Below are 22,292 nucleotides of genomic sequence, written 5' to 3' on the forward strand. Positions count from 1 at the left end.
TTCTGCCTCACAGATCCTTTCAAAGCATAGAGACCCTGAGCCTCAGGAAGCCCCACTGGGTGACCCGTGCTCTTCAGAGACCTCACCAGAAGTTCCCACTAATGAGGTTCCCAAGCACCTAGACTCCCCACAGATGTCTCTCACATCCAATACCGACTTATATGAATCAGAAGGGTTCCCCTCTGAAGATATCTCATTTGCTGAGATATTAGAAATCCTTAGGCAGAGGGGTGGCTGGGAGTCCACCAACCCTACTGAAGATGAGTTGGTTCTCCTGAAGGCTTTCAGGTCTCAACCCTCCACCTCTTGGGTGTCTCCGCCCTTCAGTGAGCTCATGGAGCTGGTCTCACGAAGGATGTGGGAGTCTCCAGACACCATGGAGCCTGTCCCTAGGAGACCCAATAAATTTATTTCTGCCCCTCAGGATAAGTCCTTTCTCACCAAAGGAGTGCAAGTTGATGCCATGGTGGTGGTGGCAGCCACCAAAAAGGAAATGTCAGAGACTTCTTCCTCTATCCATCCTCCAAACAGAGACTCTAATCATGGATAGATACGGGAAGTGCATGTACAATTCAGCGACTTTTGCCATGCATTCACTGAACTATCTCACACATTTTACAAGACTGCAAAGAGACCTCCTAATAGAGCTTGGAGATACTCTTCAGGGTATAGTAGCTGCAGGAGCCTCAGACAAAGTCACCTCCTAGCTAGCTACCCTCAATTCCATAGTGAACTCGTCCATGCGCCTCATTTCATATGCAGCTGATGGAACGAGTAGGGCAGCGGGTACAGGAATTGCTCTCAGGAGACATTCCTGGATGCGCTTGTGTTCCTTTGTGGAGCCCTTTAATTCATCCTTTGTCAACACCCCTTTTGATGGCTCGTCCCTTTTCGGGCCCAAAGTTAAGGATACTTTGACCAGGTGTGAGCAGGAAGGAAAGACTCTGTCTGCCGTCTGAGTCCGTTTTTCCACCCCTACTAGACCCTACCCCAAGGGTCAAAAAGGAGCAAAGATGTAGTTCCAAAAAGCCCAAGGAGCCTTTCTGGACACAAGTGGTGAACCCCCCTCCAGGAGCAGAGGAGGGGGGCAGCAATGGAAGACGCTGCCCTCGTGGCAGAGGGCTCTGTAAAACCAGGGTGACAGAGACCAGTTCTTTGGGAAGGCCTTTCAGCGCTCCTGAAAGGAAGCCCGACTCTCCTGCTCTGGAGGCAGTCGGGGGTCGCTTATCTTTGTATCCAAACGCCTGGCGCAAAATAACAAATGACAACTGGGTACAATGTCCATCTATGTTGCCTTTTGCTGTGGCAAAACAAAAACCTTTACAATCCACTTTTAGAATACACTAAGGTCATAGCAACTTCAGATATTTTTAGAAATGTTTCTGTAGAATATATATTAGAAAATAATATGTTAGAAAATATATATTAAAAAGTGCCACTTGGGCAAGTGTCTCCACATCTCATCAAAGGAATTTTCCATAACAGTAGACCTTTGAGGAAAGGTTACTACAACTGTAAACCTTCCTTCCCTCCTCCCACTGTTTGGGATCTTGTTCATAATTACTATTATGTTGTGATACTGCAGTGTAAGTCTCATTGTTATGTTATTTGGTTGCAATAGTACTGGGCATAAAGCTTGATCCTTGTGTACCAGAAACTCATTTCCACGCAGAGCTCGTAGGCTTAAAACACAAAAGAGAAGGAAGAACAAAGAGCATGGTGGGCTAAAGGCATGGTCCTGCAAAGAATGAGAGCTCAGGGAACAGAGAAGGGTTAAATCAAAATGTTATGATTTAGTGTTAAGCTGCCATCTTCTCTGAGATCTGCTGTTGTGGCAAGTACCCTGCACAGCTGTGCTTTCTACAGGCAACTTTAAATGGAGTTTCATGCAGCCATATGACATTTTTTGTGTGTTTAATTTTTTAAAGATGCAACTCAGGACAAAAATGTTTTACAAACATACTACCACTCCAAAAAAAGCCATACATTAGGAAAATGACTTGTTTTTTCTCTCTCTCTCTTTCTTTTTATAGGTCTATCACCTCAATCCGAGGAGAACTTGTACCATACCTAGTTCGAAAGCAGTTCTCTTCCTTCACTTCCTCTAAACAAAAGGTGGAAGACATGGATCATGACCCAAAGAAGAAGGCTCAACAGTCATTAGGTTAGTTAAGGAGCAATATGTGTGCTGCTAAACTCAACCAATCTGCACACCACAAACAAAATACAGTAACAAAGAAAAAGCAGCATAGATGTCATTGCCTTTGAAGTGCTACACTAAATTTCTGCATGATAAGCTAGCAGTAAGTAGAAATTACTAGACATTCTCAGTCACGCCAACCATGTTAGAATGTTGAAAACCTTCTCATTCTAATATATAATTATACATTAGGGTTTTTAATAGTAGCAGTAATAGTAATTGCTTTGGGAGAAAACTTGACTTTTGCTGTCTCCTTCTGTCTCTTTTTACCACGTGCAGTAAAGCCTACAGAAGTCAAAATTCCATGCATTCATATGACCTTTTTTAATTTATCCAACACTCCTGTTATCCTTTTAAGAGCCAATAATCCTCAAAGTCATTGAGCAGTTTAGACGATATACCATGATTCAGAATATCACAGAATATGCATAGAAGTGTAAGTCAGTGAAGCTGGACATTGTGTGCATTGAATCTTAGCTACACCAGTCAGAGAATAAATTACCCCAGAAGAGAAGAAGAAGAATAAAAAGATGAACAGAGCGTGTTTGCATAACTCTTTGCTATTGTCAGTATTTTGGGTTTTACAGTTAAATTTAAAATTTGAGACTTCATCATAGAATTGTAGAAGACTTGTATATTTGAAGTCCCTTAACTCTGTGATGTTTGCATCTAATTGTTTGGAGTTTTTGAAGGAAAACGTTAACCAGGGGGATAGTTAATATTGATCCCATTTTTGGTAAGCACCAGGACAAGAATATTATGTCCTCTAATGGGTTGACGGTTTGGTCCAGGAAGCTTTTGTTTATGAAATCAAGGAATTTTTGGGTGTAACTTACAGTTAAGGTATAGGCATCACAATTTATTGTTTAGTAGGTGCAGTCTCCTAGGATAAAGAAAACGTTGATTTGGATTTCATCCACTGAATTTAAGAACCTAGCATGGTTTTCTGGGTGAATAAAGGGGTTCCTGTAATATGTTATGACCTGACAGTTGGTCTGGTTTAGTGCGATTTGAATCTCAGTCAGTTCTGTTCAGTATTTTGGTCTCTAGGGATCTGACTAGAAGTGATATGGTCCCTAACAAATAAGGATACTCCACCACAGTTAACATTGGACTGAAAGGGAGGCTTCCATTCTGGCTAAATACTTCATCTCTCACATATAGATAGTGATGATCTAAGCAGTAACTCATTGTCTGTGAGCATCAGGCACTTTTACACTTCCTTAGTATACCAAGTGCTGTGAGGCTGGCAGCTGATGGTGGACAAGCTGGCTGATGATCTGCTTTAGTCCAAGAATGTAGTAATTTATTAAGAGGTGTGTCACATTTATATTGTAATAACTGCTAAGTAATATTATTATTATTATTATTATATTAAAAAGAGACAATCACAAGGTCACGTACAAGAGTGGCCAAAATGCAACTCCGGTAGACTTCCTCCTGGTAAGGAAAGGAAACCGAGGTAGAATCAGTGATTGTAAAGTCATTCCCAGTGAAACAGTCAGCCCACTGCATAAACCACTGGTTTCCAAAATCAGGTGCAAGCCGTGCTCAGAAAATACTCTGAGGTCAATAGAGACCAGGCTGAAGACCTGGAAGTTGATTGGAGAGAAAGTACAACAGTTCAAGGAATTACTCAGAACTCTAGCACCGCAATAAGAGGAAGAGTAGCCGGGCTTGAAGAAGAATGGCAATGCCTCAAAACAGCATGTGTGAGGACTACAGAAATGATATGTAGCCAAGCCAGGTATGGAAATAAGGTACATAAGGAAGCTGCTGGTGGAATGCAGAAGTCCAAGAGGTCATCAAAAGGAAGAAGGAGTGCAGGAAAAATGGGTGATAGAAAAGATGGGCTAGGTTAGGAAGGAATATTGTTGGCTAACAAAGAAACTAAGAAAGGAGCTGCAATAGCAAAGAATAGTGCATTGGAGACAATCTACCAGCTTCTGGAAAGTGACTCAGTAGATGGAACAAATAAAAAGGTTGTGAGGCAAAAACAGGAAGATACAGAAGATAGTCAGACACCATTCATAAGGGATGCCAGCAACAACCTGATCAGCAGCCCGCAGGACATCAACGGCAGATGGAAGGAGTACTTCCAACAGCTTCTGAATGAAGAAAACCCCACATAAGCTGTACTGCCTTAGACCCAACCTACAGTGAAAGAAGAAGAGAAGCCCACCCTACAAGAAGTAAGAATAGTACTAAGGAAAATGAAGTCAGGGTAAGCAGCAGGCTCAGATGAGGTCACAGCTGATATAAAGATGCTGGTTGAGATAGGGAATAAATGGCTCCTGAGGGTACTCATATAGCATTGCATGGAGAGAAAGGCATATCCCAGATGACTGGAGAATAAGCATACTCATGCCAGTGTAGAAGAACAAAGGGGATGTACACAACTCTGGGCAGTACAGAGGTATCAAACTCCTGTCACATTGCATGAAAGTTTTGGAAACTGTAATTAATAAACAGGCACACAGTGTAGTAAAAGGTAAGATGGGAGGTGAGCAGTTCAGATTCAGATCAGGATGCAGCACAACTGACCCAATATTTGCAGTGAGACAGATAGTTGAGAAGAAGCAAGAGATGAGGAAAGAATCCAGCTGGCATTCCTAGACTTGGAGAAAGCATATGACAAGGTCCCAAGAAAGCTGATTTGGACAGAAATGTGGTGGTTTGAATTCCCAGAAACATTGGTAGAATTAGTGCAGGCTATGCACAAGGACCCAGTGACTCAAGTATGAATAGTGTCTGGTCTCACAGAGAGGTTCCCATTGGGAGTGGGTGTACATCAGGGTTCAATTCTGAGCCTACTGCTGTTCATACTGATGATAGACTACATTACCAAACAGGTTGGAGGGGGCAGATCAACAAAGTTGCTGTATGCAGATGATATGGCATTGCAGGCAGACTCTGATCAAGAACTTCAGCAGAGGATAGGGAATGGAATTAATGCAAATCTGAAGGAACATGAGATGAAGCTAAGTATAGATAAGTCAGTGGTAATGGCAGCAAATTGGGGAAATCAGAAGAAAAGAATTGAGGTAGAAGGGAAGACAATGGAACAGGTTAACAGCTTCAGGTATTTGGGAGGGGTGGCTGAGGAGAAGGGAAATCTGCATGAAAAGGTCAAAGCTAGAATCAGAGGGGCTACAGCCAACTGGCATAGCGTGTCAGATGTAGTGTATGACAGAAGAATGCTAAAGAAACTGAAAAGTAAGGTGTACAAAGAAGTAGTGTGACCAGTACTACTGTGTGATACAGAAGCCTGGGCAGTAAAGGCAGAGCAGATGAGGAGGCCAGATGCGATGGAAATGAGGTGCCTGAGATGGGTGGAAGGATGCACACTGTTGGACAGATGAAGAAATGAGGACATAAGAGCAGAAGCTTAAGTAGCTCCATTTGCAGAAAAGATAAAAGAGAACAGATTGTGGTGGTTTGGGCACATGTGTAAAAAAGCAGAAGACTATCTAGTGAAGAAGATTTGGGACAGACAGAAAGAAGGTAAGAGGAAATGGCATCCAGCAAAGATTGTGTGAGAGGAGATCTGCAACACCCAGGCATGAGTGTCAAATAAGGCAGAAGTGTAGCATTGAATCGAGAGAGATGGCAGCAGTTAGCACGACACCCCAACCCCATTTTGAAAAATAAGAAATGGGGGGGGGGTTGATGATGACAGTGATGTCAAAGTGATAATATGGTAATAGGGCTTAAGAATTTATTTAAAAATATCTTGTGTTGTAGTGTAAGGGGGAAAGAATAAACATAAAATATGTAAGAATAGTTCCCAGTTTTATAAGATAGTACTGGTCTTGAATCTAATTAGTAGATAATGTGGGGGAAAGCTGCAGTCTTACAGTGAGTGTGAGAATGTCTAGGTTTGTTTGTAGACAATGTTTAGTGGAAGAGCCTATGTCTATCTAGTATAGCATTTTGAGGCTCTGCGCCGAGTAGCACCCACCGCTGGTTATTCCATCAAGGAAAACAAAATAAACCAATAGAAAATTTGCTAGGAACTCAGAAACTAATGTTTACTTTCAGAACACAGCAGCAGTTTATTTCTCTGCCACAGACTACCAATGGTTCTTATAAGCTAACACTTGTCCAAAAGCTAGCTGGAAAACTTATAAGACCGCAGCAAAATTTAAGAAAAGAACCAAGAGATATCTGTAAGATATCTTTGCAGAAGGCTTAACCAGCCACATTCTCTTCTAGATGTCAATATAAGCAGTTACGGGGTTCTGATCACAAGTTAGATTTTGTATTTCCTTTCTCAGTATGTTCTGCCTTTGTTTATAACATTACTTTACAAGGCAAACTTTTATTTCCTTAAAGCAATTTGGATATATGTTTTGGCTGATGTTACCTAATACATTTCTGGATTTCTAGCTTTGCTTATGTTAGCATCTGTTTATGTAAAAGTCTAATTATGCCTAAACACAAGAATGTGAGATTATTTTAAGCTTATGGATGCATGTTTTTTATTGTTAACAGTATTCTGTTCTTTTAGCCTACATCTGTACTTGTATTGGCACCTATTATGACTTTTTTTGCATAAGTAATCTTCCAGTGTTTCTACCGTTTCCATTTGCATTGCAAACGTAAAGTTCATTTGTAAAGGCATTGCACTGAATTCTTTCTCAGACTTTTTTTACATTCTTTATTTTATGATTATTCAGGGCAGTTATTGTCTGATTCTATTGTGCCCTCATTTGTTTTGTATTGTTCTGCTGGTTACTGAAAGATACTGGGGGGGATTTATTAAAGCCTACATGGACTTATTTTCCATGTAGGCATAGTGGCACACTGCTTACATGAAAGTAAGCAGGTTTGCGATCCAGTAAACAGAGCTGAGGGGCATGCATGAGCGCGCCAACACAGAAGTGTCCATGGCATGCACATCACCTCATAAGCAGGTGAATTCCATGCAAATGAGGGTAGTAGAGCAATCCAGCAAGCAGATAGGCAGTCTTGCAGACCCCATGTTAGTGTCCAAGTGTACACAGAAAAGTTCCATGTATAGGATGTGAAACAGAGAACGGGGGCTGTAAAAGTGCAGTAAGAAGGACAGAAATAGCATAGCAGACACAGATATGTGCAAAACTATCCACTGTGTGTCCAAAACCTAATGAAAAATAATTTAAAATATTTTTTTTAATAATCAGGTTATGTTTGTGCTGTGCACCACAGTGAGCAAATATGCTGTTAAGGAAAAAAAATTTAAAAGTGTAAAAATGAAAATTAGTAGTATGGGACAGTAATGTATTATAGGACCTTGCATGCAGTGTATGTACAATGGTAGGCTGCTGTGGTTGCTAATGAGGCAGGGCCTGGAACCGTGTAGTCCCCAGGTTGTGGGCATGGATCTCTGTGCAGATGAGCCGGGGTTACTGAATAGCACAAATGGGTATCCATGTCTACAGATCCCATCCGTGTAGGCAGAGAACCATGTTGGTGTCCACATAAGAGGTAGCTGACATCAAAAAGGGGTGTGTCTGCATTCTTTTAAGCTCATTGGAACACAGTGGCACCTGTTTGCGGGTGTGTACATTGTCTGCTAAGCTTTGTTTACTTTTTGGGCACGTGTTTCAATAGGTTTGTGTGGCGCACCACCATGCTGAGCATGACCTTTCATGAGGGTGTGTACAATGGCTGCTGAGCATTGTTTACTTTCTCGACATGTGTTTGCGCACCACAGTGCTAAGCGAGGAAGGCTGTAAAAAAAAAAAAGAAAATTGGCTGAGAAAGGCAATGATGTCTTAATTACTGATGACCCCTGTTCCACTTGAACTAGGGCCATTAACAGTCCTTAATGATGTACTTGGTAGGTAGAATGCATCATAGATAGCCAATCGCAAATCCTGCACCTACAGCAGAGCACTGTAAAGGTTGCAGAAACCCAACAATCTGATTTCACCCCCATACTCTGTTGAGCTGGCACCTCTGCACCGTAAAAATCTACTGCCAGTCATTAGCAGACCGGAGTTCCGCTGTGGCAACCCCTTACCAGGAAAAGCCGAAAGAAAAAACTCTGCACCAGCAGAGTACAGACTAGGGACCTGTAACTGAAGAAATGCTAGGGGCTGCTGCAGGTCTGCTGCATATGTATGTGCTACATGCTGAGGTCAGTGCTGCTGCTGACCATAGGCCTAGACTGAGAAGGAGAAGAGTGTTCAGGCCCAGGGTAACCTTCCAGGGGCTACATGAGCTGGAGATTGTGGAGTGCTACAGGGTGGACAGACATATACTACAAGAACTTGCTGAGCTCTGCTGATCTCAACTCAGACCCAGAGCCAACAGAGGAGTACCCATCAAAGTGAAAACAATGGTATGTGTATATCTTAGGATCCTAGCTACGGGTACATTCCAAAGACCAACTGGGGACATGATGGGGATCTCACAGGCATTAGCATCCAGGGTACACTACTATTTCTTGGATGCCATGCTACCACATGCCAGTGAGCACATTTATTTTCCCCCCTGAGGTGAGGGCGAGCAGCATGCTATACTTCTACTGTGTAGCACACTACCCTGAGATAATGGGTGCTATAGATTGCACTCATGTACAGATCAAGGCACCACCCGGTGAGGAGGGTAGAATCTACATCAGCCGCAAGGGGTACCATCTCATCAACTGCCAGGTCATGTGCAATGCCCAGGGCATAATCATGAATGTGTGTGCTGGCAGCCCTGGCAGTTATCACTACTCCCATATCTAACATGCATCACAGCTGCACCATATGTTTGCAAGGGAGGAACAATCCCACATGTCCATTTACTGGGGGATGATGGCTATGCAATGGAACCGTGGATGATGACACCCATCAGAAATGCGCACACACCCATGGAAGGACGCCATAATGAGGCACATGCACAAACTAGGAACATCATAGAGTGTGTTTGGGCTGGCTGCTGAAGTCATGGTTCCAGTGGCTCAATATATCCAGTGGAGCCCTGCAGTACTCTCCAGCCACATCTGCACAAATGTTCACAGTGTGTACCATGCTACATAATATGATCCTGCAGAAACAGCTGCAGCAGGATCAGCAAAGGGAATGGATACACAGCCCCCTACCAGTGCCTAGGTCACCACACCCACACCCACAGGGGGCTCAGAAGGGGGAAACCCTAAGGTTGTCCCGGTAGGCAGACGTAGGGGTGCCCAGTATGCCCTGGCCTTGGCCAAGAGACAACCCTTAGCAACATGCACTGACAACCTAGAGCCCTAGGGACTGACACCTTACCCCAGCTCACATACATATTAGTAAATATGGTGCCAGTCCACACAACCTGTACCTTACCATGTATTGGCGGTGGACTGCATGCATCAGACAGAGTCAGCCCCGAACTACAGGTCTGTCAATGGCTGCATTCGTAAGGTAAATCACACAGCTAATCATCACTTGTAAGGGGTATTAGAAGATGGTGGCATATGTATGGACCTGCCGCATGTATACAAGGGAATATAATAGGATACTGGCTACATGCAGAGTTCTAACAGCCACTTGGGACAACAGGTAGTCTGTCCAATAGTATGTGCCCCATAATATTCACTAGACCACATGGCTGGAAACCCCACTACATTATTCAAGGGAGGTGCCAAACAATGGGGTCACAGAACAGTCACACAACTGTGTATGTCAGCCGAGCATGGGCTGGTCGCCCCCCACCCCCAACTCATCAGTGTACCCATACAACTGCTGTAGCATATATCTACAATGATATATCAGCAGACCACCCAATTCCAAGGCTGTGAGATGGAACTTGGCCAAACGTTCTATGTCTCACGTAACTCAGGGGTGACAATGTATGTCTGTATTCTGTTGATTGTGGGATGAATGACACATCCTTGTCTGGCAGCCTGTGTGGATCAGTAGACTAGGGACATTAGCAAGGATGATGGTGTTGATGGTTTGAATCTAGCAGTAGCCACATCTTTTGCATTTCAGGTAGTGGTATGGGGGCATTCCCACAGACTTTCATAACCCCTCAATCTGTTACTGCAAGAAAGCTGGACAAACCAGAGTGAATGGGTGCATGTGATAAGTACTGTGAGCTGTAGTGTGTAATAGTAGATAGGTAGGGGTTCTAATCTCACATCATCCAAGTGTGTGTGTGTGTGTGTGTGTGTGTGTGTGTGTGTGTGTGTGTGCATGTGCGTGTGTGTGTGTAAATATATTCCCTTACAGCACTACGGACATGCCCATATGGGCTATGCATTTTATGGGCATGTGACTAGCTGCTGGCCTCTAAATTGCCCTCATCCACATAAGCATAACTGATGTCCGCCACCTTCTAGACTTTTACGTTGTACAGGTGACATGTATTGAGGGTAGCAGACCTTTTCACAAAGTATGAATGCATGATTACGCTGTCTGCCCCCATTGTCCCTGAGATACTGTTATACACATATGCACCTAGGGAGCCATACATGTATACTGCCTTACCTTCCTGATATCATATTTCTGCTGTGCTGCCATGCCACCCTATGCTGCTGTATTGCCACCATGTGTCCTTTGTTTTATCCCTCAGACACCTGGAATGGACACACACACAGGTTTGTGACACACCTGTCATTCTGTAATACTGCTGCCAGTCTGACATCATGCAACAAAGATACACAAAGTTTGATGTGTAGTCATGACACAGCAGAAAATACCTGCAGTGGCTCACAACAAGTGCCATATCAGAAAAATATTGCACTACACAAATGTATTAAAGTAATATAATCACCCTGTGCATCAGGCACATATTTGCATTTCCCTGCATTGAAGGCACGGATGGCAAGGATGTGGCACAGGTATCATCACATGCATAGAGTGTGGTGTAGGGTTGCCAGAGGCCTAGGCTGTGCCAAACAGATGACAGCATGTGTGTGAGTCAGGAAGGGGTGCGGGTTAGATGGTGCCGTATGTGTCTGTTGGTGACCTGCATGCAACAGTGGTGTTTGAATGTGTGCATGTACACAGTCAAGCCCAGTGCTAGCCCTACACATGTGTATGTTGAACAGCTGTGGACCATATATGGTAGAGTGGGACAGCTCACTGTCTCAGGCCACTAACACGTGAACTGGCTCTGCCAGGCATAGCACTGGCACCACCATGCCAAAGGTCAGATGCGGTGCTAGTACCTGACAGTGACTGCAAAATGTTGGGGCTATTTCCCCCATGGGACAGCCCAGGACCACATGCCCATGGCCTGCCACGTCATGGTGTGGACAGCACATTTCCCTTTGTAGCACTGTAGGTACTGCCACTATGGGAGCGTGACTGTGCATGGCCACGTGGACTCCCAGCAGATGGTGTTGCTAACCTTTGTTCATGTGTCTGACGCCCAACTCCAACAAGATGTTCCAGCACAGACATTGTGTGGTCAAAGACAGATACTGTCTCAGCCCCACCGTCTATCCACAGCAGCAGTGAATTGATCCAGAGTGTCCCCAATGTGATGGAGGCAGTCAGGGATGCCAGACTGTGCTGCATCCATAACCCTAAGCACCCATATGGTGTTGCATTCAGAATGTGCCTGTGCCTCCATGACAGACTGAAATGTGTGCCGAGTGACCCATGATGTAACACCTGCAACAGGTGGTGGATGGACAGCAGTCCTCCTATGAGCACCCCTGTAAATCCGCCTGTGTAAGACCTCGCCATCTCTCTGGCTATGGCCATTGTCTACACTCACTGATGCCATAGTTGTCGCACTGCCCTGTTCAATGTCGCCACCCATTGTCTAATATCTGTGTCCTCTGGGGACTGGGTATGTGTGGCTATACTGACTGTGTGCAGTGACAATGGGGGCAGAAGAGGGATGTCAAATCTCTGAGACAGATTCAGCCATCGACAACCTTGCCTGTGCCTCATCATCAGCATCCGATGAGACACTGACACTAGGTTGTGAGAGGGACAGACTCCAAACCCTCCGGTCATCTGTGAGAAGCAAAGCAACAGCAGTACATTACTACCTGCACTATTATGTATGGTAATCCACACAGACTCATACAGATGAAGATCCACAACTGCATTACAAGTGCAATGTCTTCACATCTCTGCTCCCATGCACAACAGACAAACTCATAACAACATACACACACAAGTCAGGCCCGTTATAACATGCACTTCAGCTACATCCAGTTAACGTCGCCAATACAGTACGCCTGTAAGGTATGCAATATGACCGTATATGTGATAAAACTAAACATAAAACCCAGTACACCTATATTGAGAATGATAAGCCAGTAGTAGTATCACTGCATCAGGTATGTACCATCTCCCAACAGGCATCTTGGAGTACTTGCCTCATGTATAGCGGACTGCGTAGTCGCTCATAACAATAAGTGCAAATGTGTTAATGTTTGTACAATTACGCACCTGTGATTATCCAGTCTATGCACTCTAGTTAACTGTTCCAGAATGGAACATGCAAATATTATACTCTGGTTAAGCACAGCAGTTGTACATAGAGCAAAATGGCAGCCCTTAACTTTCGTTGGGTATATATGATCCTTAAAACAACAGTGTCACATTTACCAGGTACAGGACCATGGACTTGGGCCACACCTGATGGACCTATGAAAAGATGAGGGAGAGGTGTTGTCAGCACCACCAACTGTTGCAACATTACAAGGTAATTTGTGCATATGTCCACATGTACAGTAGCTACTGTGATTATGGCTATATTGCTGATATTCTGAACATGTGTGCACAACGGAGCATAAAACCCAACCCTCCCAATGCAGATAGACCCAACACCCATGTACTGGTATTACAGCCTGCCACAATGACTGATACAGTATTACACTGCTGAACACAGTAAGCTTACCTGGACACTCCTCTCATGTGGGCACTGTGGTACCCACCTCCACAATGTATGGTGTGATGGATGCCTAGGAGCTGTTGGTTGTTCCCAGATTTGCCAGGAATTCTTCTGTGAGAGTGGTTGTTTTGTCGGATGCTGTCCACTGGTGACAACATGATCCATGGCAACAGCAGCTGCCCTTCGTCGTACAGCATGCACCATATCTGTGGCCTGATGTCAGACCTGCTCATAGGTCCTGTCCATTTGGCCAGTCTGATTGCCCACACAAGGTCTGCCCACAGTGCCGCCCACTGTTCCCAATTGTACCTATCCCTGGACAGCAAGATCTGACGGTGGTGTCTCAATCCATCCAGTATAATGTCATTCTCTGCTGAGAAGGGTGTATGTGTCTGCTGCGGTACATGGTTCCTGAAAGACAACAAGAGGGGAACTCATTACAGGACCAGATACATAGACATCCACTATGTACAGATCCAGTACACCTATAATGGCCTGCACTACCCACTGCTCCCTCTCACGTCATACCCCACAGTCTGGCAACACGCTACATGTGTGGTTATCACCAAAATATTAACAGTACTGGGGTATGTCCCTGTGTGCCATGACAAATTCTGCTGTATGTTCCTACACCCTTCACTGCAGTCTAATGTAGTGAGCCCCCTATAGCCAAACTCCCACTAATATGTCATGTGATTTACGGTGTAATTGACGCAGATAGACATTAAAGCTCTTTAAATCTCATTTAAGCTGAGCCAAGCAAAGTGGCATGCTGTGCCACTCTGCACAAATCCATGCAAACCCGTGCTAAAAATATATAAAGAAAAGAAAAAGGGGGTGCTAGGAAAGTGGTCAAATGGGGCAAGCAGGGGTTAAAAACAATGTGAAAGGCAGGTAGGGATGTGCAGGACAACAGTAGGAAAGGACCATAGATATCCATTTCTTGTACAGCAACAGCTGTGCATTTTGACAGATTTTGTAGATGAATTTGGGCTCTTAAACCCCAAAGAGAGGGGTGAGGACAACATAAATGTGTTTTCTTGCCAGTTGGACCACATTAGTTGTGTCCAGTGAACATGATTGTGAAATGGAGAGCTATGTATGGGGTGATACTTTTTTGTGGGACAGATGCCCATTTTTTTTTAAGAAGATAGTGGAATGTTGGGAAAGGGACATAGGTACATGTAAGGCGATAAGCTGGGTAGGAGAGGATGCAATAGCAGACAGACAAGACTGCAGACAGGAGTGGTGTGTGACACATGAGGGGGGGTAAACACCTTGGATGGGGAGGGTGTTGTGGAATCGGAGTCGCATGTGCCTCTAGACAGCAGCAGTGTGACTGACATCCCCACCCATGGGCAGTTGACACTGCTCCTTCACTGCCCCTAAGGTGGCTGTGCTGGAGGCTGGGCGCCAGGGTCAGCCTGCCCCACCAGGTTGGCCAGTGTGCCCTCAGTTTGATGCAGGTGACATTCATAGGTCCAATGAATGATCCTGCATACCATGACTGGCAGTTCCTGTTGGGCGACTGCAGCCACTCCGCCACCGCACCCAGGAGGTGGCTGGCCCCACCCCTGAGGCAGTTCCACTCAACACTATAGGTGGTGCAGGGGCAGTGGAGGGGGCACAACCTGCCTGGGTCCCAGATGTGCTAGGACCCAGTGCCACAGCCAGTTGAGGCAAGGTAGATGGATCACCGGGAACTGGCCTACCCTGACATGCTGTGGTGTTGGAGGTAAAGCATTAAGTATAGGTTAGTTATGAACAAAACATAGTAATAGCATGCCAAAGCAGCAGAATAATAACCCAATACCATACCATTGCATATTATGTGAAACACAACAATACATGACAAAACAGTCCGTATGTTAACAGCATCCCAGTAACAGTTACAGCATAAGGCCAACAAAATAAGTAATTCAACAAAATATGTTAATGTGGGACCATTATAATGCATAACAATAATAATGCACATGCCCCAAAAATACAGTTAATTTACCAACATATGTGAATATCAAACCATAACCAATGGATAACAATAACAAATAAATGAAGATAAAGGGTAGGGAGAGAGAGAAAAACAGTCCACCAGTACCATTATAGGCTATTTACTTGAAACAGTGCTACTATGTACTCTACGGGTCTGTCCTTTCTTTGTGTACAAGTCCCCTATAACTGCTGTAGCACATACATACCTCTCAAGTTATTCAAATGGGACAGTATGGGCCAAGCAGTAACAACTGTGGATATACAACTACACAGAACACTGTTGCATCAGGTGGACCTATATAACTACCAAGGTGTACTGTGGGCTGATGTAGAGGTACTTTGCAGTTTAGGTAATCATTCCGATGGTAATCCTGTGACAGGCAGATTACACACCACTAATTACATTACATGACCTCTAGACACTTGAGAGACATGTATGTGTACAGTAAAGAAATTAAACAACTATCATGCCTTGCTTGGCAGGCACGGGGATAGAATCCAATAGCAGTCACTGTAGAGGACATCTGCATGGAATGTATGAATTGGCTGCAGCAATTTTGAACATACAGTACACTCCAAGCATACGTCCATACCAAGATTCCACATTATTTATTTAATTTAATTTTATTATTATTATATTTATTTCCTTTATGTTGTGCTGTATTTTCACATTCTTGCTAATGATTTTAACAGTCTGTGACATCTGAACACACAGTTATTTACTTATAATATGGGCTACCTCACCCATTTCATTCCCACAAGTTAGCTAGCAAGTACGGATGATGCGAACAGCCAAACAAGCTTAGTAGATCCAAAAATGAAGAGGCCAGCACCACAATGACAAAAATAAATTTGTAGTTATTTTATTATATCACATTCCAGACTGGTTTCAGCAAGTAGCCTTCATCAGTGATCTTTTCAAGCATCATTCAACCCCGACTCCACATAGGAATTGAGCCTGAGTTGCCATTTCAATTCCCTAAGTAACAAATGATTCTCTACAATTATCCCCTTTCATCTCTTCTAAGTTCTTCCATAACAAAATAACCAAATTTATAATCAGGAAGTTTTACAGTATGCTTGTACAATGTATTAGTGTCTTTCTTATTGAGAATGTCCCTTTCATGTTCATAGATCCTGTCCCTAACATGTGTAATAGTTTTTCCTATATAATAAGCTGGACAATGTAAACAGCAAGCAGCATAAACCACCCGTTTAGTGTAGCAATTATAGTTTCCCTTAACAAAAAATTTTTGTCCATTCAGGACAAACTGCCCACTTACCATAATACAAAATCAAATATTACAACACCCACATTTAAGTATACCTTGTAGTCCATTAGACCCACATCTACTAAAATTAGTTTTATTCCCTCTAACAGTTTGAAACTAGAGTCCTTCCTATAAACAACTGTTGGTCCATCACCCAGTATTTTACACATTTGTGGGTTAACTGAGATCAGTAACCAGTTACTTCTTAGTGCTTGAACAGTTTTTGAACTGTCTAGGGAATAGGTACAAACAAAAGACTTATTAAACTTCTTACAGTTAACCTTCTGCGATTCCACCACATCAGGTGGGACATTGGAACCCAGATCACCAGCCTCAATAGCTCTATATTGGACCATCATAACATTAGTATGTAACAAAGGCACATAAAACCCATTTTTTCTCTTAATGGTTACTTCTTCAAAAATGGGTCTCAAAAACTCCAAAGGGTACCCCCGTTTGATAAACATATTCAATAGGACCCCACATTCTTCATCAAAAGAGTCATTCTCAGAAATCATCCTGGCCAATCTAACCAACTGTCCTTTTACCACTGATTTCTTCTGGTAATAAAGATGATGACTCTCAAAATGAAGATAACTGTTAGAGAAAGTAGATTTACAAAAAATATTGCATACAAAGCACCTTTTTTTTCCATAATAAATCTTTATTGTTATATTATTTTCAAACACAAGTAAGAACAAAAATAACATATATTCACAAATCAAGCATTAACTAATATCACTAATAACCACACTCTATATACAATATTTACAAGAATGCTTCCATGTAATACAGTTAAATATAAAAAAGCATAAGAATAAATGCAAGTAATAGACAGTTGATTACTAAATTCTCTCCACACACATAAATAATTATTATTATACCATGATCCCCCCAAAACGTGCACGCTGATTGGCCAGCATGCCTGTTGTAAATCGAGTTATACTAATGGAAAAAGGTCTGGTCGCCCGGACTTTTTTCCATTAGTATAACTCGATTTAAACTGTCTCGCTATGTTAAATGGGTTTAACATAGCGAGACAGCTTTAAAATAAGCAACGGAGATCTCTGTTGCTTATTTTAAAGTTGTCTCGCTATGTTAAACCCATTTAACATAGCGAGACAGTGTTTTAAAAAAAGCAACGGAGAAAGCAAGATCTCCGTTGCTTTTTTAGTGTTTCGCTATGTTAAATGAGTTTAACATAGCGAGACAGGTTTAAAATAAGCAACGGAGATGTCCGTTGCTTATTTTAAAACTGTCTCCTATGTTAAACTCCCTCACTGTATAGCTGCGTATCGGAGTAATAATATATTTGGGGGGGTGGGGGGTGCAGCCCCCACAATTGCAGAGTTTTTTTTTTTTTTTTTCATGTGAGCTGCCTCGTTAGAGATAACTGTCGTATCTAATATAGACCCCTCATATTACTATAGGAATGCTAAAAAAAGCGGGTAAAGCAAAACTGAACTAAAGGGGGATGAAAAAATATAATATTTTTCCCAAATATTTTTCCCAATTAAATTTGCAGAACTGGGGCAATAAGCTGCCCCCATTGCTATCCCCTTAACTTTGCTTAAACAGTTGTCCTTCAAAAATTAAAAAATATTGACAGGACCATCTCCATTAATAGGTTTACGCTTGTTATCAGCCACACAGGTCAGGGGAGGGGTTGTATATCCCATGGATTTTGAACTCAAATATACCTGCTACTACAGCCACACTGTTATACAAAAAATCATATTCATCTAAATATCTCAAAACTGAACATCCAATCTGAAAGTAGTAACTTCATATCATCATAAACCTGTGGGTTACGGATCCAAGCAGCGCAGCGAGCTAAGCCAAAAGATCCAGCAAGCTCCTCCCCCTTACCCATATTAGCCTGCAACCTCCTTCCAGTCCTCAGATCTTGTTTGCCGCGGCTTCGCCAGCAAGAGATTTCTGAGCTCCAAGAGGTTAGTTAGGTCTAAACTAATGTTTTCGGTGTGTGTGTGTGTGTGTGTGTGTGTGTGTGTGTGTGTGTGTGTGTGTGTGTGTGTGTGTGTGTGTTAAGTGAATAACTTTCCTTCCCCCCTTTTTTTTTTAGGTGCATAGTTTTTGACTTTTCCAAAAGTAGTTTAAAGAGTTGCTTAACTCCAGTGGTGTAGGCCCTCCTTCCCGCCCTTAGCGAGCATGTGTGTGTGTGTGTGTGTGTGTGTGTGTGTGTGTGTGTGTGTGTATCTGCCCCTGTCTTAGCTGTCTAAGCAGGTATGTCTGAAAGTCAGAAACCGACTTTCTCTAAGTGCACAAAGTGTGGCCATAAGCTATCCCCGGCTGATGGCCACACTCTGTGCGTAAGTCTGTTTGGGGGTCCCCCATTTATTGACCGGCTGCAAAATTTGTGCAGCTTTCAACCTCCGGGCCTTGCGGGATCGCAGGACCAAGCTGATTCTTGCAGGTCGCTTACCCGCAGAATCGGCTGCTACTTCTGCTCCTCCATCTACTTCTTCAGCCATGGCAGTGGCTGTTCAGCCTTCTGGCCCTCCTCCCCTGTCCGGGACTTCCACTCCCACCTCTTCACAGGGAGAGAGCGGCCAAGAAAGACAAACATAAGGAAAAAGGAAGAGAGAGAAAAAAGAGAGAGAGAGACAGAGACCGAGAGAAGGGTCGCAAGAGGCATGCCGACTCGGATCCATCGGCCCCTCCTGCCAAGGTGTTAGTGTCTCCACAGAAAACTACAGTGCTGTCTTCCCCTCGGCTCCGTTCTCCACATTTCTCCCCAGAGCTGGAGGAGGAGGCTTGACCCCCTTCAAGGTCGTCCTCGCATCGGCCCTCCCGGCCAGTGTCGGTGGCGTCCTCGAGGTCTACTAGGAGCCTCTCTGAAGCCGATATGGACTGGATGATGGGGAGGTTTCTGCAGACTCAGTTGCAGATGGGACTGTTGCTGCCCCCCAGCGGAGAGTTCGGCCCCAACATTCGCCCTGATAGCTCCTTCTCTGATCCACCCTTGAGTTTCGGAGTCTATAGATCCGAGGAGCCCCAGAGTCAGGGAGTCTGCGCCGATAGTACTCCTACCTTGACGCCAGCTATGCCCTCGAGCTCTTGGAGCCAAGATCTGGGCGTCAGATCCGAGAGGATGAGCATGTCTTCGGCCCCGTTGTGGTCGGGGCATACTGTCCCCTTGGTCTTGGCTGTGCAAGCCTCTGCTCAGATACCTTCGTCAGATCCGAGGGGTACGGCTACCCACACCACCAGCTTGAAGGAAGCCAGTTCCCCTTCGGCTTTTGACGTTGTGGAGAGGGTTCTCTCTGGAGGATCGAGACCCCTCACTCTTTCCTCGGAGTCCCCCTGCTCCCTGGCAACTGAGGTTTGTCTTCCATCATCCAATCCTCCTAGGGACAGCCTGTATCCGGTACGCCCCAGACAGTACCCCTTGAGGAATATGAGACAGTTTGCGAGCCCTTCCCAGAGAGTCCCCCAGAGGAGGTCCCTCGCAAATGCCCATGCAAGAGGAGGCACATGGACTCCCCTGAATCCCTCATGGAAGATACTGACTTGGAGGAAGGGGTAGGTTCCCCCAGATCACCCCCGGAAGATGTCTCCTTCAGAGACATTATGGAAATTCTTCAGGGGGGGGTTGGTCCGCCCAAAAGCCTACCTCAGACGTGTCAGTATTTCTGGAGGCGTTCGATACAGGCCCATCTACCTGTTGGGTGTCCCCCCCCGGCCAACCCTCTGGTGGACCTTACCACTACCAGAGCCTGGAAGGAACCAGACACTGTGGAGTCAATACCTAAATGGCCCGATAAGGTATTGAGTCCTCCTGCAGACAAAGCCACTTGGAGTAAGGGTTCCCCAGTGATGCCATGGTGGTGGCAGCGGCCTCCAAAAAGTAACTCACCCAGGAAAGTTCCTCGGTCCATCCCCCGGACAAGGGAGTCCAGGGCGATGGATCTTCTTGGAAAGCAGACTTTTGCTTCAGCTACCTTTGCTATAAGGGCACTGATTTACATGGCCTACGTAATCAGACTGCAGCATGACCTTGTCAAAGAGTACGCTGAGTCCCCCCAGAGTCCATTTCGGCCGAGGATAAACGGACTTTCTCAGTGCGTATGGCCACACTCAAATCTGTGTCAAATATATCCATGCATTTACTCTCTCATGCCACCGAGGGAGCCGCTAGGGCAGCCGGGTCCAGTATTGCCATGAGGCATCGTGCCTGGCTCTGCCTTTGCGATTTTTTGGAACCTTTCAAGGCGTCCTTCGCTAATGCCCATTTTGACGGTTCAACCCTGTTCGGGAAGACCATCCGAGATACGCTTGTCCAGAGTGAGAAGGACAGGAAAACGCTGTCAGCTGTTGGGATCCACTTCTCTAACCCTCAAAGGTTCTTCTCCAGGAACCAGTGGGGGCAAAAGAAGCTGTGGTTCCGGAAATCTCAGCAGTCCCAGAATACTCTGGACTCCTTCTCCCCCAGAAGCAGAGGGGGACAAGGTGGACACCAGCCCAGAGGCAGAGGAGGACCAAAAAACTTCAGGTCACAGGAACCTTTTTCCGATTGACCTGTGCCACAGCTCTGAGGGGTTGCCTGACTGCTCCTCTCTGGAGGCTGCTGGGGGGTGTTTCTTGAGGCACCTAGCCCAATGGTAGTCCATCACACAGATTGCTGGGTGCTTCGAATAATATCCAGATGTTATTCAATTCCCTTCATAAACAACCCACCTTGTACAAGACTCTTCCTGGACGTCCCACCCGCTCAAAGGGAGGCGGCAGCTATGGAGATAAGAAAGCTGCTAGAAAAAAGAGCAGTCCAGCCAGTGCCCCCCGGACCAGTCCAGATCAGGCAGTTCTTTTTGGTGCCAAAAAAGACGGGGGACTTAAGGCTGATTCTTGACCTATCCGCGATGAACCTGTTCGTTGCCAAGGAAAAGTTCCAGATGGTCACTCTACAATCCATCCTGCCCTTTTTGCAGGAGGAAGACTGGATGTGCTCGATAGACCACAAGGATGCGTACTACCATATTCGGATGGACAGGCGATCCAGGAGGTTCCTCCGCTTTTGGCTAGGAGCCGGTCATTACCAGTTCAGGATCCTACCCTTCGGTCTCACCACAGCCCCCAGGGTGTTTACCAAGGTCATGGCAGTTGTAGCGGCCCATCTGAGGCTTCAGGGCATTCAGGTCTTTTTGTACCTGGGTGACTGGCTTCTCACTGCCTCCACCAGGCATCAACTGGTACTAGCTAGTGATTTCTTCCTTCAGTTATCTACCCAGCTGGGGATCACAATAAATTTCAAGAAATCTTCTCTCCAACCTGTTCAAATCCTAGATTTCATAGGAGCGAGAATAGACACTCTTCACGCCAGGATATTTTTGACTCCAGACAGACTTCACAGCCTGGCTCTGCATGTATTGGTGCTCCTTCAATCCCCTGCACCACCAGTGGAGTTAATATAAACCTCATTCCCTGTGCTCGTCTGCATATGAGAGTTTTACAGAGGACGTTACAGGTTCAGTGGTCTCTACTTCATCAGTCTCTAGACTTTCCAATCCCTATAAGCAGAGTGTGCAAGAAGTCTCTCATGTGGTGGCTTCAAGCCCAGGAATTGCAAGAAGGATGCCCTTTTGTTGCGCCTCCACCCCAAGTCACAGTGACCATGGATGCCTCCCACTTGGGGGGGTACTGCTCGGGCAGGACTGTCCAAGGCACGTGGACTCGGAGCTAGACCGTTCTGCATATAAATGTTTTAGAGATGAGAGCGGTCCTTTTAACGTTGCAGGCTCTTCATGCCTCTCTTCCTCTGGGAACTATTGCTATCCAGTCAGATGCATCAGTGGTCTGGTACATCAACAAACCGGGGGAACCAGGTCTTATGCACTTTGTCGAGAGGCCATGAGAGTATGGGAATGGGAGATCTCCACCAACCATTTTCTGATAGCAACGCTCATTCTGGGTCTGTCCAACATCTTGGCAGACAAATTGAGCAGGACTATCCTTTCACCTTATGAGTGGTCTCTGAACCCTTATGTAATGGACCAGAT

At 44.9% G+C, this 22,292-nt stretch overlaps 1 protein-coding gene across 1 annotated transcript in view; it reads left to right on the forward strand.

Annotated features, from left to right (window-relative positions):
• EIF2B3 (eukaryotic translation initiation factor 2B subunit gamma) overlaps positions 1–22,292 on the forward strand; it is a 1,604,034-nt gene that overhangs the window by 1,023,516 nt on the left and 558,226 nt on the right. The window contains exon 7 of the mRNA XM_044085761.1: positions 2,034–2,164. Coding sequence (XP_043941696.1) covers positions 2,034–2,164 — 131 coding nt within the window. The remainder of the gene's footprint in view (positions 1–2,033; positions 2,165–22,292) is intronic.

This window comes from Protopterus annectens, chromosome 10.part0, assembly GCF_019279795.1.
Source record: "Protopterus annectens isolate FY-2018-M chromosome 10.part0, PAN1.0, whole genome shotgun sequence".
Classification (NCBI taxonomy): Eukaryota; Metazoa; Chordata; order Ceratodontiformes; family Protopteridae; genus Protopterus; species Protopterus annectens.